This window comes from Pelodiscus sinensis, chromosome 2 (genome assembly GCF_052426305.1).
Source record: "Pelodiscus sinensis isolate ZL-2025 chromosome 2, ASM5242630v1, whole genome shotgun sequence".
Lineage (NCBI taxonomy): Eukaryota > Metazoa > Chordata > Testudines > Trionychidae > Pelodiscus > Pelodiscus sinensis.
In genome coordinates, this window is record NC_143053.1 from 116,328,541 (window position 1) to 116,355,286 (window position 26,746).

General features: G+C 41.7%; 1 protein-coding gene across 6 annotated transcripts in view; it reads right to left on the reverse strand.

Moving 5' to 3' along the window:
- The window catches only part of FARS2 (phenylalanyl-tRNA synthetase 2, mitochondrial), a 393,359-nt gene that overhangs the window by 274,030 nt on the left and 92,583 nt on the right, over positions 1–26,746 (reverse strand). For all 6 annotated transcript variants that reach the window (XM_089776401.1, XM_089776398.1, XM_075921300.2 and 3 more), the window contains one exon: positions 17,209–17,368. In XM_089776401.1, the coding sequence (XP_089632527.1) occupies positions 17,209–17,368 (160 nt within the window). The remainder of the gene's footprint in view (positions 1–17,208; positions 17,369–26,746) is intronic.

The window sequence follows — 26,746 nt, forward strand, 5'->3', positions numbered from 1 at the left end:
TCCCCCCTCCGGGCACCTGGCTCCCCGCCCTCCGCCCCCCCGCCCTTTGGGAGTGTAACCTGCAAAGACTCACCAGTGGGTTCTTCCCCGGCCTCAGAGGAGCTGCTGGAGGGGGTCCGCTGGGTGGCAATGCTGGCCTCCTCTCCTGACGCGCCGCCATTGTCCTCTCCCTCCTCCGGCTCGGTGGGACGGTTGATGGGGGGGTGCTGGCAGGTGTCCACAGGGACAGCTGGGGCTTGCGGGGCTGGCTGGCCCAGAAATGAGTTCAGCCGCTCAAAATAGGGGTAGACATCGGGTCCTGCTCCCCTCCCCTCCGAGGCCCGCACGTACCCCAGCCGCAGCTCCTTCACCTTCGACCGCACCTGCTCGCAGTTGCGGCTGGGGTGTCCTTGCTGGGCCAGGTTCTGTGCCAGACGGCTGTATACGTCTGCGTTCCGGCGGTGGGACTGCAGGTCATGGAGACCCTCCTCCTCCTCCCACAAGTCCAGGAGGGTCTCCAGCTCCCTGGGTGTCCAGGATGGGGCCCTGCGTTTGCGGCCCCTGGGGGCTTCCTCCCCTGCCCCGGGTGACGGTGGCTGACCACCCGGAGCTACCATGCCTGCGCTGTGAGGTGGCTGGGCAGCACAGTTGGCACGTGGCAGAGCTGGGAAGGGTGGTCTCCTGCGGGCTCCTGCCACGTGCGGCCAGTAGCTTCCGCGCTCTTTAAGACCTCGGGTTACCCGGAAGTCCGCGGCTTCTACGGGGTCTCCCGCCGTCCAAACCGCTTTTTTCCGTTTCTTCTGCTTTTCCAGAAAAGCTGTCTACACTGGCCCTTTTCCGGAAAAGCTTTTCCGGAATACAGACTTATGCCCGAGCGGGAGCAGAATAGTGTTTCCGGAATAGCGGCTGATTTTGTACAGTAGAGCATCGTTGCTATTCTGGAAATTCAAGGGCCAGTGTAGACAGCTCGCAGCTTATTCCGGAAAAGCGGCTGATTTTCCGGAATAAGTGGCCCAGTGTAGACACACCCTACGTTTAACCGGTTAATTAATTAAGACAGACACAATCCAACAGCTTGCAATCTAAGGCTCCCAGCCTACACTGTGATCCACATAGGTGCAACACCACATCCACATGGACTACAATGCAGGATCAAAGTCTAAATAGACAAGACAGATTAAGTGTGGTAGTACTGTGATCCCATTTTACTGTCCAGAGCTGAGGCACAAAGAGATTTAGGATATGTCTTCACTGCAAAATTTTCTTGGTTGTTGCCTTTCATCTTCCTCCCATTTACAGTCAAGTTTAGTGATGCTTTTAACTTGGCGAACTGGCTCATTTGTGGATGGGTACACTAAACTCCAAGTGAAGCTTTCACTGATGCTGATAATCTGCCCCTTTTGTAGTGGGGATGCAAACTAAACCACTCAAAGTAAAAAAGCTAAGTTCAAACTTGATTTAACTCATGTTCACTAATGAGCAAGGGAAAACCATTCAAGTTTGAAAAACCACTGGACTGAGTGAAATTTTTTGGAGTGACTTAACTACGTATTTCCATGCAATAGATGATTGTTTTTAAAAAAATTAAAGAGAAAACCTAACTTTGAGAGAGTATATGGGTGAAGATTAACTTTTTATTCATATAAAATCAGAAAATTCAAAGTGATGTTTATCAGAATGGCCATAATTGCATTGGGTTTCTTAATTTATATATACACACTACAGGCAGTCCCCGACTTACGTGGATCCGACTTACGTCGGATCCCTAGATACGAACGGGGTGAGGCAACTCCCGCACATGCGCAGCAGCATTCCCGGGGCTCGCTCACCTGGGTCCTAGGATCCTCCTCCTCCTCGGGCCGGCTCCGACTGGGGTCCCGCAGAGCTGCCGGGCAGAGGAAAAGTGCCTCCCCACGCCCGCTGCCCCCCCCCCCCCCCGCCAGCAACAGGCTGCCCCCTCCCCTGAGCAACAGGCTGCCGAACAGACAAAAGCAGCCTCTCTGCCCCTCCTCCCCTCTATACATGCCGGGCTCCCGGAGCGCAGCAGCGTCCCCGGGGCTCGCTCACCTGGGTCCTAGAATCCACCTCCTCCTCCTCTTCGGCCGGCTCCAACTGGCTTCTTCCTGCAGCAGCTGGCCACAGGGACAGGGATCCTGCAGAGCTGCCGGGCAGAGGAAAAGTGCCTCCCCACGCCCGCTGCCCCCCCCCCCGCGGCCTCGCATCCTGCACACCACCCCCCTCCCCCCCCTGCCAGCAACAGGCTGCCCCCTCCCCTGAGCAACAGGCTGCCGAACAGCAGACAAAAGCAGCCTCTCCGCCCCTCCTCCCCCTATACATGCTGGGCTCCCTGGGCAAACAAAGACTCCACCAAAACAAACAAAGTGCTGGCCTCATTGTGTTAGCAAAAAAAGGACCCTCCTCCTAGAACCCTGGGTGGTGTGTGGAAATAAAGCTATTAGCTCAAAGCATGGTGCAGAGCTGTTTGGTATTTGAGGAGTTACTCCTTTAGTCCTGAGTTTGTCACAGGGACAGAAATAGATGTGAAATCTTCTGAACAGGGGAACAGACAGCAAAACAAACATTAGAGGGGAGTTAACCTTTCCCTATGCTATCCAAAACTAAAAAAAATGTTTGGCTAGAGTTTCCCCTACAATATGTACCAGTTCCGACTTACATACAAATTCAACTTAAGAACAAACCTACAGTCCCTATCTTGTACGTAACCCGGGGACTGCCTGTACTTGATGATAAGCTTACATATATATGCATGAAGTCTGCATGAAATCAGTATGTATATGTATGAAGACAATAAAGTTACCACCATATATTGTAAGAAACCACTATATGTATGAACAGAACAGAACATATGGCTACTGTGGGAGCCATAACTTTGAGTTTCCTGACTTTTGTGTAATTACTTACCCCTAAGGCTGTTATAAGACTTTGAACGTTTTGTATATGTATGCACATATGTGAACATATTTTTCATTGAGACTGCAAAATTATCAAGGGCACTAAGAATTACATTGGATATTCAAATAATTTTGTTTTTAAAAAGAAGAACCAACAGCATGTGTTATTAATAATCTGCCTTTCATATAATGTTCTGATATTTTATTTCTTCTATTAAGAACCGAGTCACAGAAATGTAGGGCTGGACAGGACATCATTTCTATGATTCTTAATCAAGTAAATAAAATTTCAGCACACTATCTGAAAGGAAAGTTATTAATAATTGAATGAAAAGCAGGAAGGTGAAAATTATTCTATTACACAAGGAATGGGGTTTCTATTTTTTTAAATTTTGAACCATTGATGCATGTAAATCAACCATTTAAATTTTGAACCATTGATGTGTGTGTGTGTGTGTGTGTGTGTGTGTGTGTGTGTTCGTTCCAGAATACACCCTTTGGGGTATTAGACTCAGGTATAGAAAATGGTTCCTTTGCATCAGATTATATTTTATTATTTGTCAAAGGTTTCATCATATTACCCAGAGTTGTGCTGCACAAGGAGGCTTAGACATTTATGACTGTCGTAGAAAACATACACACATTTTCAGTAATTTAGGATTAGTTAGAACACTATAGGAGTGTTTTGTAACATTTATTCCTTTTTTATTTGTAATTTATATTCAATTTTTTTTAAACCAAAAGAGTATAAAAATAGATATGGGATAGTAAAAAGAGAAGTACTGTATAAGCCAAACTCCATACTATATTATTTTATTAACTTTTGCTTCAGTTTCTTCAGTGCCTATTCCAAGATTAGACACCTAATTTCATATAAACACTATTTATTGGTAAGGCTTAATTTCTTTTTAAATTATTATGATCAGAGACTACATGTGAGAAATTTCAGGTACAAAGTATTATTTCCAGAAATTTCAATTTTTTGAGAACTCCAAAATCTGACACAGTTTGGAGAAGTTCAACAGGACTTGCTGGAACACAGAAAGTTAACCAAACAATTGGTCCTGCAGACACTATCAGATGTAACCCCACTAATTTCAGTATTTCAAAGGGGACTACTGTATTCATGGTACTAAGGCATTACCCACTGGTATCAGTAAGAAGCCTTTCATCCAGCAGTATCTAAAGCAGTATCTAAAGCCGTGGTAACCAACCAGTAGATCGCGATCTACCGGTAGATCTCAGGGGCTCTCAGAGTAGCTCTTGAGCCCTCTCTGAACTGCGCGCCTGCACAGTACATTTACATTAGATTTCCTCATTTGAGGAGCAGCTACTCACCGAGCAACAACACAGGTGAGTAGCTGTGAGGAATGGTGGGAGCTGGGAGGTCGGGAGGGCTGAAACACCCCAGCCAGCTGACTGTGGCTTTCAGCTGAAAGAGGCTTCCCCACGCTCCAGCTGATTGGCAGCTTCTCCTCTGCGCCTGCCCACGTGGAGCTTGGTGCACCCTGGCTGAGCACCATGGACAGCTGGCCAGGCAGCCACTTCTCTTCCCTCCAGCCCGGCTGCCCTGCGCTCAGCCCAGGGAGGCTGCGTCTAGCTCCGGCTGTGCTGGAGCAAGCTTCCTGGTCTAAGCGCAGGGCAGCCAGGCGGGAGCGAAGAGAAGCGGCTTCCCGGACAGCTGCCCATGGCGCTCAGCCAGGGTGCACCAAGCTCCACGTGGGCAGGCGCAGAGGGGAAGTCACCCGATCAGCTGGAGCGTGGTTCAGCCTCCTCCGGGCTGAAGGCCACAGCCAGCTGGCCAGGCAGCTTCTTCTCTGCACCAGCCCACCCGGAGCGTGGTGCACCCTGGCTGAGCACCACTTCCAAATGTTGAAAAACCTCTTCCAAATGTTGGAAAAAACTTTTTAAAAAAGCAGCAGTATAAGGATTGGGGATAGCAAGTGATGGAGAGGAGGAGAATAGAGAGGGCGGGGCTTCAAGGTAGGGGCGGAGCTTCAGGGAAGGGGCGGGGTGGTAGATCTTGGCTTGGTCTGTCATTTAAAAAGTGATCTTGGGTGTAAAAAGGTTGGAGACCACTGATCTAAAGGATCAGGTTCAGCAGTATCTAAAGGATCAGGCCTCTACCGGGTAAAAAGTAATGCAAGGTTTAGTCTTATTTTTGAGTAATGCATGCCAGTAACAAATTGCTCAGATCATATCTGTATTCAGTGGAGGTAGCATTGCTATATACTGAGCTGAAGGGAGAATCTGTCAGTAGTAGCCTAATTGAGTCCTGTACGGAAAATGTTTAGCCAATGGCACTGAAAATAAAAATCATTAAGGGCAACCCATTGCTGTGGTACTGCAAAGCAGCAGCAAAACCAGAGTATCAGACATTCTCCAAAGATTATACAGCTGTGTATTGTTTTGCTCCTACTAGATTAATAATGGTTAGGAAAGGACTCTTGAAGAAAAAGTAAATAGCCACAAAAGGAAAATACTGAGAACAAGAGTTGCTTAAACCTGTGTATGTAAATTTTGCATCTCCTCCTAAAATTTTTGCTTACAACTAGCAGAAGTTGGGTGGACCAAAAATCTAATTTATCCTATGTTTTCTCAGAAATTATGAAATTTTTTGTTGACCGGTAAAAGGTGCACATATTGGACAGTCCAGAGGAGAGCAACAAACATGGTAAAAGGTTTAGAAATCATGAGGAAAAGTTGAAAGAAGTGAGCATTTTCAGTCTAGAAAAAGAGACGTCTAAGTGGGAAGAGAGACATGAAAGTCATCTTAACAAGTAAAAAGCAGGTATGAACAGAACAGAGAACAATTGTTTTCCATGTGTACCAAAAGTGAGACAAGAAGTAATTGCCTTAATTTGAAACAAGGAAAATTTAAGTTAGATAAATTGGGAAAAACTATGTGTGTAGTAAGTATTGGAACAGGTTATGTAGGGGAAGTGGTGGAATTCCTCTCTAAAGGTTTTTATGAACAGTTTAGAAAACACTTGTAAGGAATGGTCTAAGGTACAATTAATCCTCCCTCAGCATAGGGTGATTTTCTATATGGCTACTTGAGGCCCCTTCCAGCCCTATATTTCTATGATTCTATTATTCGCAATAAACAGTCATGCTTAGCTCTTGTATAACTGTTTCATCTATTGATCTCAAAGTGCTTTCCAAGAAAATATAATTACAACAATGTTAGAAAAGGAGAAGAATGCATGAAGTATCAGGAGCCTCTAGGGCAGTGAACTGAGAACGAAGAATGAATGAAATATTAGTTCCCACATCTTTCATTTCCACAAAAATACAAGAATCTGGTCATCAAATATGATGAATTTGAAAAATATGTGCAAGTTAATATATATTCTATGGAAGAGAATTTAACAGAAATGTTGAGACAATTTAGAAGGGACAGCAATTACCATTTCAGACAGCCTGCCACCAAGAAAAAGATAATTAAAGACTTACTAAATCACATTGTGTTTCCAATTATAGTCACATTCATACTGAGGGACAGAAATTTAGGGTCAGATCTTCAGCTGGTGTGCCGCAAATTGGTGTAATATCATTAACTTCAGATGAAGTGATCAGATTTTTTTTTCTAGCGGAGGAGCCTTTCCTTAGAGACTTTACAGACAGACTTTTTAGATATAGACCTACCACACAATATAGGCTTGTGACATACATGAGCACCTGTGAATGTGCAATACCTTTATCCATCTTGCTTTTATTTAGAACATCATTGCTGCTTTTCCTTCCATACTATCAGTGAGCCTCATTACAGAGCCTACAACTCTCCTTAAGACAGTTAACAACAATTGATTAAAAGCCCTTGCATCAGTGAAGGTGGCCTATCTTCAGAATAATCCATTTTTCAATTGATCACTGTTCAGATTATCCCATTCCTTTAGTTGGCTGTGCTGCAAGCAAAGGTAGCTAACAGGAGAGGCACAGCTGTGGACTCTGTGCTTGGCAGTAGTGAGTCATGGTGAATGGTGCATTTAGTCCACCCATCCATTGTTTGTCCTCTGTACCGGCCAAGAAGTTGGGCTTTGGGTAAACAGCTGAGAAGTCATTTTGTTGGTGCATGTGGCTCTCTAACCCTCAGTGCTGTGATCATCCCTGCTGTTTGAAGTCTCTGCATGGTTAACCACTTCCTTGTAGTGAGAGGAAAAGATAAGCTGGGCTAAGCAGGGTGACTCCGCATAAAAAAAATCACCTGCTAGGTGAATTCAAGAGCTGCAAATGCAGGCAGGCCACCCCTGGTACTCCCTGAGGTCACATCTCTCAGGGGACATGGTGCAAGGGAAGGAGAGGGCAGGGTGGAGGCAGGAAGCGGCAGAGCCTGGGGGATGGTAACACTCCAGGCCATAGGATGAAAATGATGGCCCAGGGGTGAGTTTATACACCAATACTAGGAGACTGGGTAACAAATGAGAGGAACTGTAATTGCTCATTTATCTAGTGGGAATTACTGAAAATTGGTGGCATATTTCTTATGACTAGAACATTTAAATTCAATAGCTATAACTTATTTATGTAGGGTTAAAGGGGAAGGAGAGAATGACACTGTAAGTTAGAAACGGATTATCTGTTTCCAAGTCAATAACAACTCCAAAGAAAGGATCTTGAACGCTAATGGATCAACGTCCTAAGAGATAAAGTACAAGACGGGGTATTAGTTCGGCTTTTCCTAACACCACCAAGTCACACTAGGGAATAGGATGACCTGTTCCGTATGCATCTATCTATAATGTGTAGGGAGGACTTTAAGCTATGTGACATTTAGTAGTGGACTCATGCTGCCAATATTAGAATGTCCTTAGAATTTCTAAATATTATAGATCATAATTTTCTAGCTCAAAAAATGAGTCCTCTATAAGACCTATACAAGACTGCATCTTGTCAGACAGAGAAGCTGATCAATGAACTAAAAATAAAGATAGTTTAGGTAGAAATACTCCTAACATGATCATATTTATAATATGCTGGCACAGAGCACCTCTGCTGCTACTCTGGGTACTCAACTGTCTGGCCAGTACATGTGGCCTTCAGGTCACATACACCAGTCTATCATCTTTCACCAGTGTCTGTACTCATTCTTTTCTCACAAAATAACAGTGTAATGCAGGCTTACTGCCTTTACACCTCAACCCAGGCTCACCCGAGCTTTCCTTCTAAGCTCCCCTTGCTTCTTGTTCCTTCCTCTTAATCCTATTACATCACCTAGCCCAGTGATTACCCCCCCATACTCATAATCCCTCAAAAGAAAGGTTCACTGCCTCCATGATAAGTAAACATCCAGCTAACTAAAATCATGCCAGACCACCGATGTTGCTGGACCAGAATGTGCCAGAACAGAGAGATTCAACCTGTATTACTTGACATTTTGATTGCAAAACTAGAATAGTAACACGGCATATATTAAATAGATTAAAAACTGGATAATTTGTAGGTCTCAAAGGGTACATCTAAACTACATGGCTCCGTCGACGGAGCCATGTAGATTTTTTTTTTTTTTGGCAAAGGCAAATGAAGCCGCGATTTAAATGATCGCGGCTTCATTTAAATTTACATGGCTGCCGCGCTGAGCCAACAAACAGCTGATCAGCTGTTTGTCGGCTCAGCGCGCTAGTCTGGACGCTCCCCTGCTGACATCAAAGCCCTTTGTTGGCAGCCCCGGTAAACTTCATCCCACGAGGAATAACGGGGCTGCCGACAAAGGACTTTGATGTCGGCAGGGGAGCGTCCAGACTAGCGTGCTGAGCCGACAAACAGCTGATCAGCTGTTTGTCGGCTCAGCGCGGCAGCCATGTAAATTTAAATGAAGCCGCGATCATTTAAATCGCGGCTTCATTTGCCTTTGCCTATCTGTCTAATCTACATGGCTCCATCGATGGATCCATGTAGTCTAGACACAGCCAAAATGTAACAGTACATGGGGAATCATCATTGAGTGGGTATTTTTCTAGTGGAATCACAAAGGGGTCTGTTCATGGCCTTATGCTATTTAACATTTTTATTAATGACCTAGAAGAAGATATAAAATAAATGTTGCAGATGACATAAAATCTGGGGGAGTGGTAAATAACAAAGAGGACCAGTCATTGATACAGAGGGATCCAAATATCTTGGTAAGATGGGTGCAAGCAAACACTATGCATATTAACATATCTAAATGTAAGTGTATGAATTCAGCAACATAGACTTTACTTACAGGATGGAGGACTCTGTCCTGAGAAGCTGTTTCTCTAAAAAAGATTTGAACCAAATTGTACCATAGAATCGCTATTAATATGAATATTAATGCCATGCTCTGATATTAAGAATATAGCAGTAGGGATATATTGCTGCTTCTTGGAGTATCTGGTTCTGAAACTCACAAGAAGAGAGGCAATTCCTAATTTAGTCCCAAATAGAGCACAGGATCTGGTTCAAGAGGTGAATATAGTGGCACCAGTTGGTAATACTGACCATAATATAATTAAATTTAACATCCTTGTGGTAGGAAAAACACGGTAGTATTTAATTTCAGAAAGAGAAATACCCAAAAAATGAGGTTAGTTAAATTAAAAGATATAGTGACAAAAATGAAATCCCTGAAAAGTCTATGTAAGCTTTATAGGCACCATAATAGATGCTCTATAAGTCAAAGTAAAAAAAAGAAAAAAAGGAAAAGAATCAAAAAAGTGTCATTGGGGCTACACAACCAAGTAAAAGAAACAGTGAGAGGCAAAAAGGCATCATTTAGAAAGTGGAAGTGAAATCCAAATGAGGAAACTAGAAAGGAACTTAAACTCTGGCAAATGATATGTAAAAATATAATTAGGAAAGCCAAAAAGAATTTGAAGTACAGCTAACCAAAATAGCATGTATCCCAGACCTACCCCTGCTGCAGCTCTGCTGTTTAAATGTAGACAAGTAAAAGCCACTTGGTGCTTACTACATTTAAAATGCCATAGCGCAGTGGTCCGAGACCCAGTTCGAGCCAGGACTGCTGAGTCCTGGGTCGCACAAGGTCCCAGACCTACCCTGCACTGCAGAGCTGCAATGGGGCCCCATATTGACTAATTGTGTACTCAATACAAATTGTATCAACTACACAATTAGTCAATTACCCACTTCTTTACATCCTTAGTTTTTGAACAAATTGAGAAATTAAACAGTAATAAATCACTAGGACCAGACGGTATTCACCTAAGAGTTCTGAAGGAACTAAAATGGGAAATGGCAGACTAACAGTGGTCTGTAACCTATTATTTAAATCAGCTTCTGTACCAAATGACTGAAGGATAGTTAATGTGACACCAATTTTTTAAAAGGGCTCCAGAAGCAATCCCAGCAATTACAGGCCGGTAAGCCTGATTCAGTATGGAGCAAACTCACTGAAACTATAGTAAAAAACAACATTGTCAGACATGTAGATGAACATAATTGCTTGGGGAAGAGTCAACATACTTTTTGAAAAGGGAAATCATGTCTCACCAATATACTAGAATTTTTTGTTGGAGTTAATAAACCATGTGGACAAGGAGGATCCAATGGATATAGTGTACTTATAGATTTCCAGAAAACCTTTGACAAGGTCCCTTCCCAAAGGCTCTTAAGAAAAGTAAACTGTCATGGGATAAGAGGAAAGGTCCTCTCATGGATTAGTAACTGGTTAAAAGATAGGAACAAAGAGTAGGTATAACTCGTAATTTTCAGAAGGTAAATAGTTGTGTCCTCCAGGGTCTCTTCTGGGACCAATCCCATTCAACATATTCATAAATGATGTGGAAAAAGAGGTAAACAGTGTGGTAGAAAAATTTGCAAATGATAGTAAACTGCTCAAGATAGTTTAGTCCTAGGCAGACTGCAAGGAGTTATAAAAAGATCCCTCAAAGGATTTAGGTAACTGGGCAAGAAAATGGCAGATGAAATTCAATGTTGTTAAATGCAAAGTAAGGCACATGGGAAAATATAATCCCAACTATACATGTAAAATGGTGGGGTCTAAATAAGTTGTTACCACTCAAGAAAGAGACCTTCAAGTCATTGTAGATAGCCCTCTGTAAACATCCACTCAAGGTGCAGCAGCAGTCAAAAAAGCAAACAGAATGTTGGGAATCATTAAGAAAAGAATATCTCATATTGTCAGAAAATGACAATAATGACAGAAAATATAATATTGTCTCTATGTAAATCCATGGTATGCCCACATCTTGAATACTGCATTCAGATCTGGTGGCCCCATCTCAAAAAAGTTTGTTGGAATTGGAAAAGATTCAGAAAAAGGACAACAAAAATTATCTGAGGTATGAAATAGCTATCCTAGGAGGAGAGATTAATAAGGCTGGGACTTTTCAGCTTGTAAAAGAGACTACTAAGATATTGACTGAGGTCTACAAAATCATGACAGGTGTGGAGAAAGTAAATAAGGAAGTGTTATTTATTCCTTCCATAACACATGAGCTAGGAGTTACCAAATGAAATTAATACGCAACAGGGTTAACACAAATAAAAGTAAGTATTTCTTCACATAAGGCACAGTCAATCTGTGGAACTCCTTGCCAGAGAACGCTGTGAAGGCCAAGATGATACCATGGTTCAAAAAAGAACTACATAAATTCATGGAGGATAGGTTCATCAATGGCTATTAGCCAGGATGGGCTGGGATGTCTCTAACTTCTGTTTGTCAGGAGCGGGGAATGGGTGACGTGGGATAGATCACTTGATGATTATCTATTCTGTTCATTCCCTCACAGACACCTCGCAGTGACCACTGTTGGAAGACAGGATACTGGGCTAGATGGACCTTTGATCTGACCCAATATGGCTATTCTTATGTTCTTAAATATCTACATGGGGATCAAATATTTGACAATGAGCTCTTCAATCTAACACAGAGAAAGATATAACATGATCCAATGGCTGGAAGTTTACATTCGACAAATTCAGACTGGAAATAAGATGTCAGTTCTTAACAGTGAGTGTAACTAGCCATTGAAACAGTTTGCAAAGGATTGTCGTAGATTCTCTATGACTTATGATATTTAAATAAAGACTGGATGTTTTTCTAAAAGATCAGCTCTAGGAATTATTTTGGAGGGGTTCTATAGCCTGTATTATACAGGAGGTCAGACTAAGTGATCACAAGTGGCCCCTTCTGTCTTAGAAATGATGAATTGACAGGGAAGTGATTGAAGAAATGGATGTCCTGCAAAGGAAATGGGCGAAACACCTTAGAAGCAACATACCACCCAACTGGAGGCATACCAAATATACCGTATATTTAAATTAGCAATTAGCCTCCACATGTGAGACACTTGCTTTGCTCATGAGCAGAACACCAATTATGGCAGCCCATACTATAACCACAATGGAAACCAACTAGTTAGCAGTCCAGGCAAAAATCAACACATTCATTTTTACTTACCACCTACTGTGGGCCAGGTGGCAGCTTCCCATGATGCTACAGGACCAAACTAGCAATGTCCTTGCCTGACATCTCATTTCTGCCTTCTGATGTGTCCCAACTCCCAGAAGCATATGTTTCTACTAAAGTAGAGGTACAGAAACAAGCACATTTTTGGACACAGGTTGTTTTATCTCCTTTATTAGCAAAAGAAATTCTGTATGGTAATATAGCCGCCAAAGAACTCTAAAGATACATCGCTCTTTGAGACTGGTGACAGGGGAACAGCTGGCCACTCTTGATATGATTTCAGTCACCTTGAAGACTGGTCAGACAATTATTCAAAAGAACATACAAGTTATACAGACTTCTTCCCGGTTTTGCATTCTTAAGTGGGACTTCATCCACAGAGATCACTGCAATCTCAATAGAGGACAGACATTTCCTCCACAAAGACAAAATTCCATTCATGCCAAAGTTTTCCATTTGTTGTTTCATATGTCTGTCCTGAACCCAAAGACAAACGAGCTGAATATTTTTCAGCATGAGGATTGTTTTTAAAAGTCAGTATTTATGTAGGACCCATATAATCAGTACTCAGTTTGGGAAAGACATTTATGTGGTGTTCATGTGTCAGTATTAGATCAGTTTTATTTAACAACTTCAGCAATTAGCCAGAAATTGTTGTGAACAACATAGATTATAATAAACTGGAAAGTTCTGCAAACATTAAAGGTAACATTAAGGGGCATTGAGAAATATGAGCAACAGATAAAATGAAGGCTGATTTAGGAAAATACAATCTACTAGATCTGCAGGAAATAATTTGAAACAAAGATTATGAGTGAGAAAGGAATTTGCAAAGGAATAAAGAAGGAACTACTTGGCAGCAAAACAGTTACGAGTTTACAATGAGATGTCTCAACAAAAGGGCCAATTAATTTTGGGCTATTTATGCACAGCAACAAGCCACAGAGGAAAAAAATAGCTCCTTTCTGTATGCTCTGGTCAACCCACTCCTGAAACACTGTATTCACACCTCAGTGCCCAAAAGCTTAGGACAACTTATGAGAGTTCAAAGGAGGGCAACAAAAATTATAAGGAATCTGGAGAGACAGATTTACTGCATGAGGAAAAATTAAAATAGCTTGTTACTCAGTACGTGTAGTTTGGTGCAATGATGACTAAGTGGGCATACAATAATCTTCAGACATTTGAAGGGTATAAATGCAGAAGGAGAGAAGTTACTGTATTACAAGAGGACATACAGAGTAACTAGAAGGACTGGAAGGAAATTAAAAAAGGGGAAATCTAGGCTAATAAGGAGAGAAAGATGCATCATTTGGGAAATGTGAAATTGGATAAGACAAAGAGCTAGAAAATTAAACCAAGGGAACAATCACAAATTGTCAAGGATGTGAATAAGATGACAATGTTCTAGGCCTTTTTCTAGGCTAACATTTATGATTGTTTTGCTAGTGATCAATGAAATCAGAGGAAGGACTTTGGAAGGTAAAAGAAAGACCTGGTAGAGGCTTTAAAATTCCACAGAAGGGTGGCCTTTAAGCAACTTATGTTATTTAATGACATATATAGCAGTAAGATAATGAACATGTTATCCCATTTGATAGAATATCTAACTCAACTGAGAGATTTTGCTGACTTCATAACCTATAAAGAATTCAACTTGAGTGAGTTAGGAAAAGCAGCAATATTTTTTTTTAAAGTGTGCGCCCGCATGTGCATGAACAACTGAATGTGGGACTTTATAGTATAATTCTGTTTCAACAAAAAGAAAAATTACATCATTTTTCTAAAATCTGAGGGACTTTGGCATTTCTGAAACAGAAAAGTAAATAAACACAGCACAGGATGAACAGTTGAATAAACATTAGATAAACAAAGATAAATGATATGACAGGGAGAATTTAGTTGAACTTATCCAAGACCTTTTGCACAATTCCCATATTATATGCCTACCTCAAGAGTCTGCAGCCCACGGCATGCATGCCATCAGTGGCCCACGAGCTGATTTTCATTGGTGCATGGGCAGGAGCTTAGTCCCACCCTCCGCCTGCCCGGCACTAGGGAGCCTACACTGGGTCTTGAGTCTCACAGCTGGCCAGGGCAGACAGGGAGTTCATTGGTGGAGGGGAGAGTGGGGCGTTGTCAAGCAGCTGCTAAATGGAGCTGCTCCATGCTTGAAATGAGCAGCAAGAAAAGGAGGTGTTAATGGCTTAGATTTACAAATACCTAAAGAGACAGATATGTGCCTAATGGGAATTGCATTTATTTTCATTTGACTTTCAATGGGAGTTAGACATCTGAGATTATCTGGAGTGCAAAGTACGTTAGGCATGTATCTGCTTCTTCACCCAAATACGTCTGTATAGCTGGGCCTAGATCTAAAAAAGAAAGTTAACGGTTCTGATGAGAACTGTCAACAAATGCATAATTCATGATTTTTCCCTGTGTTGCCAGAACTGGCTGAAATATGATGCCTATTACACAGAGGGGAAAAACAAAGTATTAATTTATGAATTCGTTTTCATTTCAAAGTATGCCAAATGGACCCTTTTTTAAAATTATTTTTTCCCTTTTTCAAAAAGTCCTAACATCTTTTCTATTTTCCCCCACCCTGCAAAGAAGTTAGTGAAATTTTTCCTTTACAACAAGCCCCTCCAAAAATTGGCACTATATAGTTATTAAAGATTTGAGGTCTGTGTTAGTGAAAAGGCATCACATTTTTTACACAAGAGGAATCATTTTGACAATGTCAACAGTTTGGGATGAGACAGTTTTGCTGTAGAAGAGAGTCCTTTCCTGCCCCCTAAAAGAAAAAAAAAACTTTAAAAATGTCAACCAGCTCAGTGTTACACTCAGACACTCGAGTGTATCTCCAGCTCCCCATAGTGCTACCAGGAGGTGTGTGTGCTCCACATCATACAGCAGCGAGTTTTTAACTGCAGTGCAGACCAACCCTCACTAGCTCAGCTAAAGCTATGTCTCCTTGGGATGTAACTTACACCTCCAGCTGTAGCACAGATGTATCTTGGAGACTAAGCTGAGCTCACTAAAGAAGTCTGTGAGGGAGCCAATAATTAAGCCTGTGTATCCAAAAGTAAAAAAGAAAAAGATTCTTTTAACAGAATATTTTTTCAGTGTTGCAGATATCTAAAACTCTGGTCTTAATGATTTTTTTTATTCCTGTGTTACTAAAACAGCAAGATCTGCATCTTTATTTATTTATTAATGAAGCTGCTGTAAGTAGGACTATTATTGACTTTTAAAAGTATCAATGGCATGCAGAAGTAAATAGAAGTGAATAAGTTAAATCTCGGCACACCACTTCTGAAAGGTTGCTGACCCTGATCTACCTAGTAAACTTACACAGCATGGATTTTGTTCCTGTGGTGCCACCTTACTTTATTGTTCTGTTTTCACTGACAACTGAGCCAGAAGGTAATTGGAGAAGAGCAGGGGAGCAAAACATAGGCTGCACACATCCAGTAGTGAGGAAAAGGACTTCTTCTAATAAACTCTTATAAACTCCTCACCATATGCTATTTATCTTCCCCAAAAATGAGGAGGATGGTAGGTAGAAAGAGAAAAACTTCACTGATAAATCAAAATGAGTAGAGACTCTACTAATTAAAAGTTTACGTCTGCAGGTTTAGCAGCTGTTTATTTAAGAATGTCTTTTCTAATATTTATCTGGGCTCCGAATAAGACAATGTAGTAACTGTGATTAAAACTGCAACATCTGCCATCACCAGCCAGTGGATGTCACTACAGTCTCAGATAATATTGTTAACTTTGGGCAAAGTTGACTGTCAAGGGCAACCGCAATACCTCCGAAGTTGAATTGCAAACATTTTTGTTATTACTTATCATGTTGACCTTCAGATGTGCTATGTTGCCATTAAAACCCCCTTCTACCCTCTCCCCCAAAAAAACCCTTAGTAATTTCATATAACATTTTCAAATGCACCTAAATGTCTTTGGAGCCTAAGTTCTATTTTCAAAATTCACTTAAGAGACTGACTGACTTTTAAAACTGTATCCTTCAACTAGCTGCATAAATGCATCAATCATCAATATTTTTAAAAGAGCAATGCTATATGCAATAATATAATACAAACAGCAAGAAAAAAACTTATTAAAGAAACTGTTGGAACACAGGATACTGGGTTAAGTGGACCATTGGTCTGATGCGGTGTGGGTGTCCTTATGTTTGTTTTTATGTTGCTTTTCTTCCTGCCAGCTGACATAGGACTACAACGGGCAGGAAACATTTTAAATCATATTTAGAATTATTGATAAATTTCTCTCATCCCTACATAGGGCCTGCTACTGCCATCCATCGTCACTCAGAACCCCGTCCGATTTCAGTGGGCATTTCAAAGTAGCTTTAATGGTGGCCAGAACAGACTCATGCATTCTACTGCTCTATTTCCCTGACAGGAAGCTGAGTCAACTCAGCAGACCAGTTTTCCTGCCAGGAGACAGCAGTAAACCTCCATGCTCACTCAGACTGAGAAAGTGAAACAGAAACAGGTATTTCTGAAAAATATTTGATAATTCATTTCTATTCTCGCACATTCTCTACTACCTTGCAACAGCAAATGGCAGACAGTCTCCACTCAGTTACACAGTCAAGTTTATTTAGCTATGGGGAACGCTCATGTTACTTACTGGACAAAGTATATGTAATAATACGTACACACAATATATAATATTATGAGTTACATAAAAAAGAGCAACCAATAGGCTTTTTTTTAAATGCTGAGGTGTCAGTACCATAACAATTCCTAACAGCTCTCCCTGGCTCTTCCTCTTTTATTATGTTGCATAACCCTTCTCAAAAGCTCAGATCCAGGCCTGCCCACCAGCATACTGGGCGGAAGGGTCTAACCACATTGCAACACTTACCATCACCAAAGAGATGAGTCACAAGTTTTGTGAGCACTTGTTTTAGGTTGAATTCTACCAGTCGCACTGCTTCCATGGTGTGCATCTCCTGCTTGTGTGCTGTGCGGTGCCCTTGCTCAAATAACTGGAAACTTTCTCCATCTCTGATGTTGCTGAATAACTAAACCAACAAAACAAAGCAAAGCGCAGTGACCTTTTTTAATAAAATGAAGTTTTATTGATTCTACTAGCGAGTTCAGCTGCTTAGCATTCATCATGAAATAGAAATTTAAAGACCATGGCTTTTCATGGCTGTAAGTGTGGACAAGTTTTTTTCCAGAATAATCTTTATTATGGATTATGATGCCAAACAAGCAGTACTCTGCAAATCCACAGATATATGTGGGTAGCCGCATCTACAGCTCACTTTGCGGATATGGATGCAGATACAAATTTTGTATCTAGAACCCTGCAGATGTATGGATATTTGCTTTATAGCCACAAGAATCCACATCCGTGGTTGTGGAGATCTGCGACTCATCTTTGTGGATACAGATGCCAATGCAAATACAAAATTTTGTATCTACACAAGGCTCTAACAACAAATACTCAAGAAAAATCCCAGTTTGACTCTCAGGACCCAGGTTGAGTTTGTAAGGATGGTAGTTAGAAAATCATCTTTTTGTTTATTGGCAGAGCATATTTGTTGTGGTAAACAAGAGGCAATAAATACTGCATCTTAAAAATCACTTTCCAAAGCACAGCCAAACACTTCAAAGTTGTAGCCAAAATAAGGAATAATTTAAAAGACGAGGTAGCTTGTAATTGAAAGATATATGATATTTGAAAGCTCACAGTGTTTTTTATTTTTATTTACAATTTGGTGCAAGTTCCAGTCTTTAAATAGCAAGATGAACTGTCAAATATTCCATCAGCTGAGATTTACTACTTAATAATGTACACTATGATCATTTATAGTTATTAATTACAGTAATCTATTTGTAGGAAAAAGATTCATAAACCTATTTATTTATGGTAAACTGTATCAATCTGTTTTGGATGAGAGCTTCACAAATCAATATTTTAAATCATTTTGTTGCTTCAAAAGTTATCATAAGTAAGAGTATCCAATGCAGAGAACACAATATAGCGCATCTGAGTTGTATTACAACTTCAATATATAATAAAATGTATTACAGCTTGAAAAAGTTTTCCATGCTGAAACGTCCAATAAAAATCTATGAAAAAGTTGTAAACATGAAAGTCTATACACATGAGCTATCTTTGGAAACCCAAAAATAATTTCCAGGATTTCAAACTTTCCGTGATTGACCCATCCCTAATAAGAACACTTTGATTCTCTCCAAAGAGTAGGGATGTCAACATATAGATGACTACATGATTAACCAATACATCTAGGCTTATCAATTAATCCTGTCAACTATATGCATTCCCCCTCCCCCTTGCTGCCTCTATATGAGTGGCAGCAAAAGGGGTGGGGTGGGGGAGGCGCTGAGGAGCATGAGGAGCTGGCTTTTAAGATGGCTCTCTGTGCACGCTGGCTCCATGGAGCAGCCTGCTCCCTGCCGCCCTCCTTCCTACCCCCCGCATGCTGCTGACTTCCTCTCCCCTCCTCCCCGCGCATGCTGCTGACTCTATGGAGGTGGGAGGACAGGGGAGGCTGCCATGGTGCTTGGGCTCGCCACGGACAGAGGCTGCTCCAACATCCCATAGAGCAGCCTCCATGCACAGTAACCCTGGGCCCACCGCAGACAGAGGCTACTGCAGCAGTCCCTGTCCATGGGACGGGTCTGAGCTCCCTGGGGCTGGCAGTCAGTGCGCTCCCAATTCCCAGGGAGACCCTGACACCCACCTTGCTGCATCTCTATTAGAGGCAGCAGCACAGGGCAGCAGGCAGGAGTCAGTCTACATGGGAGGTGGTTTTTAAACCAGCTCCTCTCGAGGACCAGCTTCTGCCTGGTAGGGAGGGGACTGACTGTCGGCCTTGCCCTTGGGCACTATTGAATAGTCGTGTAACCACTAAAATTTGATGTGGTTACACAGCTATTCAATTACATGCTATCTAACATCCCTACCAAAGAGACCTGCAGGTCATACTAGAATTTAAGCCACATTTAGAATGGCCACAATAGACTGTGCCTGCCCATAATATTGCAGCTGTCATTCAAATGGATTATTAGCTAAAAATCAACAGACCTGTCATGTGTGTCACACAGTGGCTGAATCCAACAGTCTCTTCTAAAGCAAGCAGGTAGGATGGGGGAGGAGGTGAGTGCCTATGAGAGACTCCCCTCCACAAAGTAACTTGTACCCAATGGGAAAGTGCACTCAGCTGAAAGCGAGTTCAAATTTCACTTCTACTTTTTGTTGCTTATATTTATATACTGCACTATTCTTCAGCAAGGTTTGTACACATTATAAGAGGCAGTCAAATTGCTTTCCCTGTTATACATTTTCTGCAAGGCAGCACAAAGTCATTTCTCTAAAAGGGAAGACCCAAGGCTCCTCCATTCAGACCATTACCTTTCAAATTATTATGACAAACAAACATACTTGTCTATCTGGGCTATAACCACTATTCTAGCCACTACGCAACTCTACCCTCCCAGAGCCAGGAACAGAATTTAGCTGTATAACCTACTGTCTACATATGTATTATTTCCACAACAAAAATAATATACTTGTTGTAGATTGCAGAATAGAGGGTGCTCCTGGAGATCTGAGAATCTAGGATTTATACCATATTGATGGCCTATTTATTATTCTAATTTTCCTTTTTAATGAATTTATTTCCTTAAAAACATACTTAAAACCAGATTTTACAGTTAAAGACCATTAAAATCACAATAAAGGCGCACAAATTATAATCAAGCACAGGTGATTTGTGTATCTGTCACCTGTCAAACAATTTGACTGCTGGTGTCAGATTCTGGAAAATTTGAAAGCTGAGAGGCATGACTACAATAAATATACAGGTGGGGAGACAGTAAAGAATTATACACATAAATTCTTGTGCACAAAACCTCTCTCTTCCATGTGGGCTAGTCTGGTGACTCAAGTTATAAAGATTGATGGTTGATCCCTTGAACTTTTAACAGATGGAAAAAGGGGAAACTTGGAGGTTAACATTTTTTTCTGGAACAGCAGTGTACATAATACAACATACTCATGTCTTCCCATAACAGCAGCTAACTACAAAGTAGAGGAGGCAATTTTAGTCGTTTTACTACAGGGTTAATATACTGAAGAAGCACAACAACAGAATGCAAATCTTTTCAGTAGGGTATCAGACAGCCTTGTAAATATTACGCATCATAACCAGTTTGTATGGATTCAAATCCCTAAAGTTCAAAAAATTTTCCAATGGTTAATTCTTATAAATCTAAAAGCAAAATCAATGTTGATACTTTTGTCATATTTGCAGTTTTCGCCATCTCACAAGAACTGGAAATAGAAGCAGGCTCCTGATACAAAATGTAAATGACTCTGAGATCAGTATTATTATAGAAAACTTTTCTATAATTATTCTGTGAACCAAAATAAGTGGAGGATCACAGAAGGTAACAATTTACAAAGCCACTGCCTGCTAGAGTCAGAGACACACAGGAGCTAGCAGAAGTACTTCCCTCCCCTCTACTATTCCCTACTATTTGATTTTCCAGCTCAACCTCTCCCCTTGTGAAGCCAAATAAAAATGGCTTATATTGATCCGCCTGACCACACTGGTTTTACTTAGCCAAAGACAAAGAAAATATGTGTTGTTATTGCTCTATCTGATCTATCCCAACAACCTTGTTTGATCTCAAAATGCACTATGAACAATATCCTTAACAGTTCACATATGCCAACAGAGTTAACAAAGAAAACAAACAAAAACCTGTAATATGCTCTCTTAGAAGTTCTAATAAACCACTGCTGACTTTCAAATGCAGGTCAAAATTAATCTAGGCTAATTTATCGTACAAATATCACTGAAGTAATGCGAAGCAGGGGAAATTTGAATTTAATTATTAGGAAAATTGGCAGCTAAGATGGGGAGAGTAAGCAGGGAAAAAACCCACGATTGGGCTATCTGAATTGGTATATTGCAAGTCAGGAAGTGACTTGGTTGGGAAACAGGGAAAAAAAGAGCCCAAGGTAAAATTCATTTGTTGCCTTCAATGTGTCACAGAAAAAAGAGAGAAAAAGAGGAAAAAAGAAAGTGGCAAATAAAATCACTTTAACAAAAAGAAAGGCAGCAGTTTTAAAAATTATTTACTGCACGTTGAAGGAAGAACAAGAGATCCATTTTGCAAGTGACCATTTGGAAGCTAAAAAACACCCTCTTCCCCACAGGCATTTTTTCTGCATTGCCCAAACAAAACAAAACAAATAGTCTCCACCACAGAATCCACTTTGCCTTACTGCAACTGCACAGATCAATCATCTAAAATTCTATGGCAATGTCTACACTAAGAGCTATCTAAAAATGTTAGTGTAATTTGGAAACTTTTAAACTAAGAGCAGCTGAGACATAAGCCCTGAAAAAAACCACAGCCATCTAAAAAAGCCACAGTTGGAGATATTTTTGTACCAAGTTCAAACTTTTTTCTTTTTCTTTCTTCTTCTTTGTGTGTGTATGTGCGCTAGTGCGGACACACGCAGAGGTCAACTATTGATGTGATGTGGATCAAAACTGTCTCAGTCTATCCAATTACACCCAAGATAGTGCACCACTAAATCTTTGGGACCCCCAAACTGATAATAATATTTAAGAAAGGTACATTTTCTTATACTGTGTGCATGCACCACTATGGTTGGAGGGTTCCATACTTGCCACTTTATCTAATATATAAAGGAGAATGTTTGTATGTTTGTGCTCTAATAACTTGGACACAATAAGAGCTACTGCAACCAAACTTTGCATGGGATAACCTTTCCTCCAGGAGAAGGTTTTAAGGTACTGTGGGAGGGTGTGGCAGGCGCCCCACACCCTCCTCCCCCACACTAGCTCTGCCGGCAGCAATGCAGTCCCAGGCCGCTGCTGTTCTGGGCCTGTGGTGCTTGCACAGAGGCGGCGTGCGGAGGACCATCCTCACGGTGCAGGCGCGCCTCAGCCGTAGTGCAAACCAGCAGGCAGGTGGACCCAGGGAGAGCAGGGGCACTGGCAGGGATGCCAGTGTGGAAAAGGGCACTGATGGTTAAAGCCGGTGCTGAGCCTGACACAAGGAGGGAAGAGAGAGAAAGAGGAAGGGGGAGCGGAGTTGGCTCTTTTGCACGCTGCCACCCCCCTTCCCCGCCACTTCACCTGTAGCCCCGGGTGCGAACTGGGGCACCTCTCCCGCATGTAGCCTCCCGGGACTCGCCCCCTCCTGCCCACAAGGTTACATAACCGACCCTCTTGGCCCCCCACTACCTCCCACAGGCACACAGTGCCCCCACCCCATGTGCACAACAGCTCAGGCACCTGCCCTGCACCCCGCAGCACCTGCAGCCCTGGGCACGAGCTGGGGCACCCCTCCCACGTGTAATCTCCCCTCCACTCAGGATCGCTCCCCACCTGCCACCCCACCCCTCCAGAAACCAAAACCAAAGCTGGGCAGCCTTTCTGCTCAGATCACTGGGCTTATCCGAGCAGAAGGAATCGGTGTGCCTACAGCAGCGTGGGGCGGAGGGGCCAGGTTAAACCCTCGATGCGTTACACTGCTGTGAAGCCAGCCGGCGGCTGTTTGTACTGTGAGTGGAGCTCTTCTGTGTCTGGTTCCAGCCATCGGGGTTAGATGTGAGCTCTGAGCTTTTGCTTGCCACGGCAGGGCTGATGGATCTGTGAGCCAACCTTGCAAAGAGAAGTCCCCTTGCTACTGGCCGCATGACTGTGTACTGTTCTCCTGGGGGCTGGCTGCTTGGTCCTAGGGGGAGAAGGGTCCTGCTGCTCTCAGAGGGTCAGGTGTGGGCCAGCAGCCATCAGTCCCCAGGGTCTGTGGCTCTGGGGGTCCCCTGGCTCAGGGTCCCCTCCTTTCCTAAATTTTCTAAATTTTGTTCCTTCAGTTTCCCGAGTAGCGCCGGGTAAGTCCAGCTAGTATGCTTTAAAACTTGACTGCTGTAGGTGCTCCAAAATCTGAACAGTTGCTCAGACTGCTTTGAAATTTGGTACACCTGTTAAGGGTACAAGGTAGCATTAGTAATTCCAAATTTGGGGGTCAACTGACCAAAGAGTTGAATGTCCCCTCCCCCAAAAACCAGTTCTCTTCTGCTCCCCTGTACTGTCAAACTGAGCAGTGCTAACTAGATCTGGGATACTCAGCATGTGGCACAGGGGCCGCATGCAGCCTGCAACCTATTTGTTTATGGCCTGCGGTGCAGTTTTGGTTTACGTGGGGCTCAACACGTGGCTGCAGAAGGAAGCCAAAACAAAAAAGTAGTCAATATAAAGATCTCCTGTTGATATGTGTTTTAGTAGTTAAATTCCTGGACTGTCATTGCTCATTAAAAGTGCTGTCAGATGGGTGGAAATCGGGTAAATATTGCATTTTATTAATATCAGCAGAACTAACATAAATGGAGCCTGTGTGTCATGTAGTCTTGCCTTAATCTTTGTATTCGTGCTCGCCAGTATGAAAGAAGTTATTTACATATATTTGCATATATGTTCGCATGTATATGCAACCACATTTAAGTTGTGGCCCTCGGTATGTGCTGTGAGTATCATTGTGACCCCCGGGTTTCCCAAAGTTGAGTAGCCCTGAACTAGATGAATCTCAGACCTGGGGAAAATCAGACATGAATGCTTCCTGGAAGGAGAGAGGTATTGGGGGCAGACAAGTGTGAAAATAGGAAGAATGGGTTTGGACCAGCAGAAAAGGGAGGACAACTCCAAGAAGTGGGATAAATGGCAATGGATGGTTGGGGAGGGGAAAGAGGTTGTACATTTCAGCAACTGTGGGGGTATGTGTGTTATTGGGGCGTATTGGGGCATTGAGGAGAAAAGGAAGAATTAACTGCAACCTTAACTGTATATTTCTAAGAAGTCTGAGTTTTGCTCAACTTAATTTTCTGCAAGATAACATACCACTGTGCAACCTTAACTCTGCATTCATGTAGTTTTTTGCCATTAATTATTAATTCAGTTGTGACATTAAAATCTCTTAAAATATATAAATTCAATGATCTAATAGCCCTGCAATTTTATGGGAAGCCTGGTGCTGAATTTAGTTTGTTTACTCCTTCCAAGGTAATCACATGCAGCTCCAATATGCGGGACAGGAGAAAAGAAACATATGAATTGGCGTATGTGAAATGGATTAAGTGTATATAGTTCTTGTCTGGCAAGCAGCCAGAATGCAAAAGGCACCGTTAAGATACGCACTAATTAGCATACTTGTTGGCATCTTCAACAGTTCTTGTATCAGTATAATTATTTCATTAAAAGCTTAAGGGTGCGACTTTTAAAAAATTGATATAGTTATATCAGTACAAGTCCTGATGTGGATTCAAGTTACATCATGACAAAAAATGCTTTATACTGATTATCTGACTTACAGAGGCAATTTTCCCTCTTTTGGTATTCACACTTCCCCATCAGCTGCTGGGAATGAGACACATCCATCCTGGTTTAACTGGCCTCGTTAACACTGGTCCTACACTTAATAAGTAACTTATTTTTCATATACTGGTACATATATACAGAATATATATTCCTGCCTCTGTAATTTCCACTCCAATGCATCTGACGAAGTGGTTTTTACTCACAAAAACTGAAGCCCAAATAAACCTGTTAGTCTTTAAAGTGCCTAGTTGTATTTGTAGATACAGAATATCAGAGGCGTAGATGTGTTAGTCTGAATCTGCATAAACAACAAGACTAACAGATTTACTGGAGCATAAGTTTTCGTGGGCAAAGAGCCACTTCATCAGATGCATCCTTCCTGTAAGGGAATAAGCTATTCTGGTAAGGACATTTTTATCGGTATAAATATATCCGCACTGGAGGCTTGCACTGTATTAACTACAGCAGTATAAATAAAGCAGCGCGACTTTTCAATATAAAGAAATCCAGGGAAACCAATCACTGCATAGGATGGAGAATGATTTGCAGCAGGGTTACTCAACTCTGGAAGCCCCGAGGGCCACAATGATACTCTCAGCACATGCCAAGAGCCACAAAATAAGTGTGGTTGCATATATATTCAAATATATGCAAACAGCTCCTGGCACAGGCTCCCTGAAAGCTAAAAACCCTATACCCGTCTGTTCCAGCCAGCCCATCTGCTTGCGTGTTTCAGTGCTCACCCTGCCTAGGAGATGCCTTACCTTTGTGGAGCGTATTCCCAGTGGAGGCCATGTTCAAAGGATCCCACCCATGGGCTGCATGTTGAGCCCCCGTAAACCGAAACTGCACCACGGGCCACAAACAAATGGGCTGCGGGTCGCTTGCGGCCCACGGTCCATGTGTTGAGTAGCTCTGATTTACAGTTTCACCCATTATAGTGTCTACTCTAAATACTGATGACAGAACTTCTACATCAGATCACATGGATATATTTTAATAAATTCACATACAATACTAGCACATCCATCTCAAATGCGTTTACTCTGTGGAAAAATAGATGAATTAAGTATAACCTATCCACTTAATGTTACAAGCAAAAGAACAAAGGTTTGGTTTAGTATGTAATGAACAACTGTGTGTCTGTCTTGTATGATGACATGACATTTATTTAATTTTGAAAGTCAAACATATTGCATCATCATGCAGGATAGATACAAATTCTGCCATTATGCATCAGTACAGCTGGCTAATTAACCGTTAAAAAGGAGAGAGGAATTAGGTGATTTAACCATATGGCATGATGTTTACATGTCAGATCAGAATAGGCAATAGCAGGAATTAAGCCAACATTGGTAACCTCAGGTGGTCAGAAGGTATTATAAAATAAAAATGGTGCTACATTTCTTTAAAAATATCTATAGCATTGATCAACCTGTTTTTTCCTCATCAGAAAGCTGACCAATTCAAAACAATTCAACAGTTGTAGTCACCTTATTTAATTAAAATTAGGCACATGATTCAATGTTTGTGTAACAGTATTAGATCAGAAAAGTTAAGTAAGAATTTAGTAACATTGAATTTATAGTAAGTTTTAAATTCAGAGTGTTCTCTGACATTTCCTTGTCTTTCCAACAAACACGGCACTTAGATAACATGGTTTTGAATGCAGTATAAAAAACCTGGGTTAGACAAATAGATTTCTCTCCATCTAATCTAAGGTGCCCCTCAAAATATCACCCTGGTATAAGCAAGATTACACACAAATTAGTGTCCAGATAAGATGAGGCATTTAAACATGGGAGGTGATAATGGAATTCTTTTTGTTTCAAAGTTCATTATCTCAAGTTTACTTTAAAGTGACACCTTCATTATACTGTAATTTCTTCTCCAGCAATACACCCTGTGTTCTGATTGACTCCTTATATTTATCCCTATGCAGTCACAGCAGTTCTTCACACCTCTTCATGTCTTCCTTACTTCTCTTTACTCTTTTGGAAGTCTCTATCACCA